This window comes from Neodiprion lecontei, chromosome 4 (assembly GCF_021901455.1).
Source record: "Neodiprion lecontei isolate iyNeoLeco1 chromosome 4, iyNeoLeco1.1, whole genome shotgun sequence".
Taxonomy (NCBI): domain Eukaryota; kingdom Metazoa; phylum Arthropoda; class Insecta; order Hymenoptera; family Diprionidae; genus Neodiprion; species Neodiprion lecontei.
The window spans coordinates 4250788-4260684 of record NC_060263.1 but is presented as its reverse complement, the minus strand read 5'-3'; the positions used below and the strand labels follow the sequence as shown (position 1 = coordinate 4260684).

Here is a 9897-nt window from a genome sequence, read left to right as displayed (position 1 = left end):
ATCGAAGATATCTTCGTTTGTTTTCGCTCTCGATTGCCGATTGTTCCGGAAACGGAACACCCTCTGACGGGAGTCCGCGGTACTAGATCGGTACTTTAGGACGTCTCCACGGTTTCTTGCGACAGTCGGTAATCGAGAGGGCGAGGTGTGACGATTGGATCGTGAGTTGGAGATTCATTCGATCGTGGTCTTGCGTCACACAACAATCGAGGCTGTTCAAAATATTTGAAACGAAAGCTTCGTGAATGTACGCGGAGTGTGTGAAAGTGTTGCAATCAAACGTAGTTATTGAGAACGATGAAAAGCTGTAGTGATGTGAATTTACTACGTTTCTCCCATCGGTCGGTAATCGAAACTGCAAGGTATGACGGGAAATGAACGACTGTCAGTTGTTTTAACAATAATCTGCTATCTCTTTTGTGCTGCCGAGTTCGCTAATAGCGTTGCCTGTGTCCTAGGGAGTTTTTAGCGTTGCAGGCTAATTTCGGAACGCGCCCTAGTCTGATCGTGTTTTCTGCGTCCTACGAATATGAGTGGTCAAAAAATTGTACTCAAAGCACATACCACTGAAGACAGCCATCCAACCCATCGACATCGCGAAAAATGCAGCCCAAGTAATGTGAGATAAAAATATATTAGGGTTATTCTGTCTCTTTCACTCTGTGTTTGATCGACTGATTGTGAGAGGAGATTTGTCGGCGAATCAGATATAGAGCGTACATCAACATATACTTCTCTCTCTCCCTCCGCTACAATATCCGTAAACGCAAAGCTACCTCTAGTACGATATGCTGTAAAGAGATTGCCCGAAAGTCCTCGAAGTCTCTTCTCAGCGAGTGTGAAAATGTGCGATTCTGCTATAGCTACTAGATTCGAACGTCGTATGAAAACGCGGTTTGTTCACCGGCTCCGCTCTATGACGTCACGACAATACATATTCGGCCATTTTGATTAAATATGGCGTCGACGCCTGCGCGCAGATCGTTGAACGCGAGGACAAAGGTTGCCGTCAGTATCAGAATCGACGGCTAGCGATGTGTTGAGTATACGTAGGTGGGTTCGTTGGTTGGGTCGGTCGGTCGGTCAGCTGTAAACCGTGCAGTAATTAAAGCTGGTGATCATGGCTTAGGCGTGCGGTGATGGGTGGAAAATAATTCCGTGGTGAAAACGGTGGTGGTTGTACAAGTTTTCAGTGAACAAACGGGAATATCGCAAGTTACTCGACGACAGCGACAGCGACAACAACAACACGACGAGTAGGCGCTGAAAGAAGGATAAGGCGGAGGGTTCGCGAGTTAATAAATGAAAAACGAGTGAAAGTGGTGGACGATAACGCGTGAATTCGTTCTCTGTGATAATAACACGAGCGATGGTTACGATGTTCAGTGAGTGCGGATACGTCCTCTTCCTGCTGCTACTCGTCCCCTACATCGAAAGCGGTGAGTACCAACCAACCTACCTTTACCTTTTTTACCCGCCTCTCTTTCGACTGACCGTGTGAATCACCGCTTATAGCGGTCAAACTTTACGCCCAGGCGAAAGGCTGCTGCTCATTGTCAGCCAGCGCCGCGTCCGACGATCCCGTGACAGGTATCCGTCATCCGAATCGCAGTTTTCCATTTTCCGTCATTTTCCGTGACAATGAGAGATAAAAGTCTCCTCCCTCTTTTGTTTACCTCCCCCCCCCCCCGTCCCCCTCCACCACCCGGCCACCCCATGTTGTCCGTTTTTCTGGTCCTTTTAGCCTTTACGTCAGACTGAATTCTCGACGACGTTGTAGCCAAGTTCGTTAACTCTCGATTTGTCCGTCCAGTCATCGTCGCGACATTAATACGAACCTTGATTGCGATGTATGAAAGTAATGGGGAATTCTTGGTATTCTTATACTTTCAAGCTTCCCCGAAGCTCGGTTATGATTCGTCAGTCAGGATGTTCGAAACAAATTATTAACAAGAAGATGAAGTCGGAAACTGCAGCGACGATGTTATTATTTATTAGACTGTATATAAAAAGAAAAAAAAAAAACCATTTTTTTTTTTTTTTTTTTTTGAACCTTGGAACTTTATGACTCGTCATCGCATTCGTATAGTGATGAGACGAGAAAGTATTTTTTGTAGAGAATTGAACGCTCTACAAAAAAGTTTTCTTATCATGTTACGATAAGTATACTCTTTCAAAAGTTATTTAAGGATTTACGTATACATATGCGTATACGTATATCGGTAAACGTTTAAGATCTACGAGATTGTTGATATTTTATTAACGTTAACGCAACGAAGCATTGAGTAAAAAAATCACAAATTTGCATCATCTTCATAATGACTCTGTACGTGTCAAGTGTTCAAAATGTAAAATTATATCCATTATCTAACGTTCGCTTAAGCTCTCCTGAAATAAACAATTTTTTCTAAAAATCCGTCATCACACGAACACTGCCGACTTCGACATCTTGAAAATCCTCTTCTCGAAACTCTAGAAAGATCTACAAAAAATCCCGCCTTATTCTTTACGAGGGCAAGGGGGGAGGTAAAAAAGGAAACCGACACACTCTTCGAGATTTAAAAATGGACCCCCCCAGCTGCTGCTCTTCGCTTTGTTTTGCTCGCCACTTTTACCCCTCTCCCCTAAGTTTTCGGGCCAACCGTGTTGCCGCTACTTATATGTTAGACCTAGGAATTTAAACTCCGTTTGAACAACGGGTGTATGTATATTGTATACGTATTATGTAGATGCGTAGAAGCCGAATCGCATATGCATCATTTTACCGTGTTCGCTGCTGCTGCTGATGCTGCTGATGCTTGCTTTTTATATACATTCTTGGATACTGTATCCATTTTATCATTCCACCTCTTACCACTTTTTTTTTTTTTCATTCGTCTCATGAATTTCAACGAATATGGAGTATAGGCAGGGTGCGTTTGTAATATCGTGTATCTTATTCTTCTCAACGCGCTCTGTTTATCTATACGATCTAGAAACGAACATATTACGTCTATCCACCGTGAATCTTGTACTATAAATTACAACGCGTTGTTACGTACTTATTCATGTAACAGTAATGATGTACGCTCGTAGCAGCTGTAGAGAAAATATGGGCAAACTTTTTCACCTCATTAATTCTTCTGATGAAATATCAAAGAACATTCCGAAATCAAACAACCGAACATAGGTGAAATAATAATAACACAAGTACGTGCGTACGTACGCGTGCGTACCGTGGAAATGAATTTAAGTATAAATTAAACGTAAAGTGATTATCGATTTTACAATTTGGATCAGTATATATACACGTATAATATTGCATAAGGGCAACGGGTAGAGAAAAGTTTGACATAAAAATTTTACGTAGATATAACTTTACGGCCAATTTAAAACTATTTTGATTGTAGGGAAAAGAAAGAAGCATAAAAGATGAAATTTTATCGACAACGAAACGACGGCTGCATAATTTTTCTATAAATGAATTTAACGAGCATGTGAAAGAGGGATTTTATTTATCATTTCTAACCGAGATTCGTTTGTATTATTTCATAATTCTTGTTTCCCGATCTAATTTTCTCTTCCGTGGACGTATTAACAACTCTCTTTTGAGAGTATTTTTTATTTATTTTATTTTTTTGGCTTCCCCGTGACGCTGTGCAGAGGCACTACGAAGAGGCTTTGAATGCGTTTAACCCGACCCTAAAACTCTCGAGAATGTATTTACACAAGCGCATGGGTTACTGAGTGAGCGAGCGAGTGAGGAGGGGAAAAGAGACGCGGGGAGGCATTAATTAACGCTACCCAAGACCGGATGATCCCCAGGATTACCATTTGAAGGGCGCAACGCTTAAAAACATAGGCAGCGTATATTGGGGAGAGGAAAACGTGGTGGTTAGAATGTTGTGTGGAATTTTATTCGCTTTCCCCAGAGACGGAGAGAGAGAGAGAGAGAGAGAGAGATGACAGAACGAACGAACGATAATCGAAGCGAGGAAAATATTGTAACGATCTCGGACGTTACGGAATAAAACAACACCGAATTTGTTGAGCGTAAAGAAATGATGTTGAACAGGCAAAAATGAATTAAACTGTAAAAAATGCTTTTTTTTTATTATTCACGACAAGTGTTTCTAGACAAAAGTTAGAAACAAGAAGACTGTTGTTAGAATAATACCGGTCGTACTCTTCTTTTAACCCCTGACACGCAATGAGGGTGAAATTTCCCCGAAACAAAAATTTTGTACACTTGGAGTAGACTGTAAGGATTGAACCTCTTTAACGTTCGTTTTTATTTGTTTAGTTCAACTTAGTCACTCTCACGATACAATCACTTTATGCGGAATTGTTTGAACTTTAATTAAAAAAAAAAATAAAGTAAAGAAGATGTTTCGCTAGCTCTATTGGAAGCTGAAAAATTCGAAATTAATAATTATCGTTGGGTATTTTTTACATTCGTTGGCACGAGAGGTGTACGATACGGATGTTTGAGCTTTGATTCGTGTTTTATCTATGACGACTACCTACTGGTGAAACAAATTGATTGACAAAAATCGTGAAAATTGAAGGAATAATTCCTATACACGTGCGTGTTTTACATAAATTACGAGTTCATGAGGCCGCTGATTACGAATCTGATATCATATGATATGGTGAACGAAAATTTCAAATTCCATCCAATCCGGATAAAAAAAACTCTGTCCAGGGAGTTTTCGGATCGCTGATTACGAATCTGAAATAAGATTTTGAAAATTCAGTACGTCGAATTTAATCAGCGACGCCGAAAATCCCCGCATAGAGTATTTTGACAATATTCGATAAAATTTGAAATTGTCGTCCACCGTATTCGCTCGACCATTTTGAATTTTTCAAATCTAATTTCAGATTCGTAATCAGCAACCCCATAAACCATAAACTATTATCTTTATATGAAAGTTTAGTCCTTTCGTTTACTCCCTTTTTCCTTTGTCTTCCGCCTTCTTCTTTATGTCCTTCGCTTCTCTTGACGAAAAAGCAAAGAGAAGTAATTACGCTTTGTTATCGTCGTGGTTCTTTTCCCGCCTAGTTCTTATCTGCCTGTCTAAATTTGATCCGTCAACGAAGGCAGTATGTTTTACTTTTGTAATCGCCTATCAGCACGTTTCACACGGTACATTATAGAATATATAGATCTACGTAACGCCGAGCTTGTAGATTAGAATCCGGAAAGGAGAATGAGAATGAAATGGAGAGAAGCGGAGGAATGGCCTTGAAAATTCTATTCCACCAACGACGGGAACGCGTGCTTGTATAACCTCGAATTGTTACACCAACAACGACAATGACATACCGACGAATGCCCTATACGTGCAACACACGATTCGTCGTCGTACATTTTAAACACACGCGCGCTGCGCTGCTTCGTTTCGATTACATATACAGTGTATTATCAAATCGTAAATCTCTACGTATTAAATCCTACCGTATTGGCACAACGGAGCAAAACTGCAGCCTCAACATGTGGGTGCAATGTGTATAAAAAAAAAATATATGAAAAAAAAGAAGCTATAATTTTCGTAGCGATATATATATTTTTTTTTGTATTCTAAAATATTGTGTAAAAAATTGAAAAATTGTTATTCCATGGTGTACGAGGGCTTGAAACGTTCGTAATTTTACAAATATTAATTTGAGAATTGATTTTTCCGAATAAAAAATGGCCTGTTTTCAGGAGGCGAAAAAAGATTAACTGATTTTACGATACCGCATATTTTTTTTTCTTGAAACTACGTTCAAAAACAGTACCTTCTTGTCCTCGATGTTTTTTTGAATTGTACATTTCTTCTATCAGAAACCCAGCCTTGAATATGAAATTTTTCAAATCGACCGATAGTGATTCTGTCCAAACAAAGACGGCAATTGAAAAATCCTTTTAGGAGTATCTTTCCAAACTCCAAACCTTTTAGAAAAAAAATATTTGACTCAAAGTTCCGATCCCATCGGTTTGGCTTGGTCGTTTTTATTTATTTATTTTTTTATTTTATTTTATTTTTATTTTTTTATTTTGTGAAATGCCCTGTATGCATCATGTAATACGATATGTTTCGCAAATTTATTTCAATGTCGATGACTTTTAACGCGGTAAGATGAGATAAATTTGAAAAAAATAAACACATAAACAAATAAAATTGACAAAGAAAGAGGCATAAATTTATTTGCTCTCTTTTATTTCCCGTTCGACGATATAGAAAAACGTGTATTGCATACTTGTTGGTTTTACCAATTTTTTAAATTCCTTCTTTCTTTTTCTGTACTGTGAACCTACTTATAATCGCGATGCATAATAATTGTAGAAAGAAAAAATGAAAGAAAATTGACAATAATATTATTAAACACTGACGAATCGAAATTTTCGTTATTGTATATATGCATGATTTGATAGTTTCGACGGATCAATATTGATCGAAAACTCTAAAATTTTTGTTGTTCTAATATTTGATACTTGAATGAATAAATAAATAAATAAATAAATAAAAATAAATAAAAGATAGCTTCTATGATTAAACAATGTTTTTTTTTTTCCTTCACATCAGAACTCAGTGCGAGTAAAAATTGTTGAATTTTCTTTTTTATGAAACTTCAATCTCGATCGCTTAAAATTTGACGTGAATATTAAACGATGTTTCTTATTCTATATTTATAGATTAATTATTTTCACAGGTTGGACGTATAATTGTTACACATTTTTTAATTTGTTTTTTATATATACAACGTACTCCTGCGAACATGTATCGCGAAGCACGCGACTGACGGCAGAGGCAATTTATTTATAAGGTCGGAGATTAAAGTCACGATGTTATCGTTGAGAAAAATCGTTATTTCGCTACTTCAGAATCGTTTGAAATTCATGAAATTATATAATACGAAAAAGTGTGTAAAGATTTGCTACAAGTTTAACATCCACAGAGTAACTCGCAATTTCCAAAATAATGTTGTATTTAACACATTCATTTTACATTTTATATTATAAAGTAATGCCCGTTTGACATATTATTATTATTATTATTATTATTATTATTATTATTATTATTATTGTTATTATTATTATTATTATTATACGCTCATAAAATCAATTTTCGTTCGCGAAACATGATCGTTATTATCACTGTATCAAATTACGATGTATATACAGGGTGTCCCAATTTAAAAGACGCATATCCTTCAATTGAACCATTAGATCGGCTCCAAACTTCGTGCGTCTTTTAAATTGGGACACCCTGTATAATATATATCCCTTGTATTATATATATGCATGTGATATTTTTATCCCCACACTGTAATGAATCAATTATCAGCTCTCGTATGTATATACTCGTGTATTTATATACATATATATATATATATTTATTTATTTATTTTTATCACCGAACATATATATATATATATATATGTGTGATCAATAAATTTTGAACCCGTATTAAATTCGTGATTTATAAAATCGTGCGTCCTGTCGCTACAATTTATTTCTACCGTATGCAGCAACGTATTAAATTTAAGAACTGTCACACATTACCTACACGTGGTGTAGATATGTGTGCCTAATTATCTACGTACAGGAAGAGAGGACACTAGGCATCTCATCGTATCGCCGCAGTTTAGATAAAGGCTCGAATACTGGTAATATATCGGACTGTCGAGAAGCTTAAATGTTTGTAATAAAGAAGAAGAACGTTATCGGTGCTGTTGAATTCTTCGAAACTGAGTAATTAGTATTATATTGTAGCGTGTATGATCTAATCGTTACGATGTCAAAAGCGACACCAACGAAACTCTCCTCGTCATCCTTTTTCAATCGACGTTTTGTTAAATACACTATTACCGAACGCTGGGGACGAAATAAAAATAAAGAATGAAAATAATGTCGTCGATAAATTTGACTTTACGAAATTATTTTGTATACCTAAACAATTTGATTTAATTTTACGGTTCACCGAATATCAGATGCAGTTCGCAAAAGTAACGAAATAAATTTTTTTTTTTTTTATTTGCCTCTATCGTCGCATCGTTTTCAAATATTGTAATACCGTTGACTCGACGAACTTCGTTGAAATGAAAAGCGAGAGAGAGAGAGAGAGAGAGAGAGATTTTTATTTTTCCTTCAATTTCGTGCGTCATTTTTTAGATCAGAAGCGTATAAAGTCGATCTGTTTGATAGACATTTACCCTGAAATTAATTATTCTGTAGGTTCTGCAGTGTATAATAATGATAATAAAAAAATTGAAGAGAGTTTCTTAAACCATTTATTCAAATGAAAAATTTTTATACGAGATACGCTTACATTTGTATATATATAAACGATACAGAGAATTTTTTCGCGTGAGAAATTAAAGGCAGGGGGGAAAAAAAAAACAAAAAATTTCTCTTCTCGCTTCTGTGCCAGATTTCAGCAGCGAGGAAAAGAAGGGGGAGGAAGTAATTTGGAAGGGGGGAGAATATCCTCAAATCTCTCCGAGTATAAGGAGGCGTATCGCGTTTCTTCCTCCCTCTCTCCCTCTCTTTCTTTCTTTCTCTCTCTCTCTCCCCTTTCTCTCCACCTGCCGCTTATACCTTATAGTCCTCATAGTCCTTACAGTCCTTATACCTTGTATTACCAACCCGCCTAATCAGTATTCACGTGCACGTTTCTAACCCTTCTCTAAGGGCCGAGATTTGAGAACCTTAGTCACCGTCAGGGCAAATGTACGTACGTAATTACCCTACTCTTTGGTTATTATAATACATGTGCACGAAATAACGCGGAAAACCACGTATTACCATTTTGAAGTTAAGTATAACGAAACGTTTGTATTGGAACGATTCACGTTTAAGAAAAAAATTACGACGAAGAGCTGGCAACTTTGTACTGTAAATAAATCGCTACTTTGTAGCTGGGTAAAAATTTAATTGGGTCCGAGATTTATTGTTACAAACGATTGTAAAAAATAAAAAAAAATAAATTCACCTCAATTTTGAAAAGGCAACTCCTTGAAGGTCATTTTTAATTTAACGATAATATTGTTGATGTTTTTGCCTTCAGGTTTCGTTACGTTAACGTTAATATAACACTTCGGCCTGATAAAAATAACCATTGTCTCAGGACTTCAACGATTGTCTGAAATTTAGTAAATCGTAATCAAACGAGATATGTTCATTTTTTTTAACATCGTAGTTCCTTCGGTGTCGTTATAAAATTTTGAAAATAGATAGTTTTTCATGTATGTACGTTACGAACTTCAACATCGACATGAATCGTGGCATAACTTTACACGTTGTATAATAATAACAATAATATAATTCGATGTAAATCTCAAACTTTTTATCCCATTTTCAAACTACGATGAAAATATTTGAGCTCTGAATTTTGTTGAAAAAAAAATTCGCCATTTAAAAAAATGTCTCTTCATGTTTTCGCTCAGTTATATGGTTCTTGAAGTCGTGCATTCGCTAAAAAAGGAATGAACATTTAAAAAATTTGAAGTCATATTTCGGACCAAGATGAAAAAACAAAAAACAAAAAAAAAAAAAAAAGAACTCATTGTACGTTAAAGTCCGGTGATTTGACTCGGAATGCCCCGTATGTTGTATATAATAACGCGATGTTAAGCAGCGAGATGTATATTGTATGTGTAAACGATAATTTTCATTTACAAGAGAGTATTGATTAATTATTTACTGAATCGGCCGCGCAAGAGTTTGTAAAAAAAAAAAATAAAAAAATAAAAAAAAAAAAACAATCAATAAACTGATAACAGTAGTGAAAATTAAATATTAGCGATTAACGGAGAATTGCATGTATAACGTTGAAACGTATGTATTATTTAATTCGATCTGTATATAGTAACGTTGTTTGACAGTTGAGAAAAATTCGTTGTCTTTTTTTATCCTGTCAATGTCGGTTG

At 36.2% G+C, this 9897-nt stretch overlaps 1 protein-coding gene across 2 annotated transcripts in view; it reads left to right on the top strand.

Moving 5' to 3' along the window:
• Positions 1–169: 169 nt before the first annotated feature.
• Positions 170–9897, top strand: part of LOC107228052 (disintegrin and metalloproteinase domain-containing protein 10) — a 103881-nt gene continuing 94153 nt past the window's right edge. For both annotated transcript variants that reach the window (XM_046736817.1, XM_046736816.1), the window contains exon 1: positions 170–1439. In XM_046736817.1, the coding sequence (XP_046592773.1) occupies positions 1370–1439 (70 nt within the window). In that variant the 5' untranslated portion in view covers positions 170–1369. The remainder of the gene's footprint in view (positions 1440–9897) is intronic.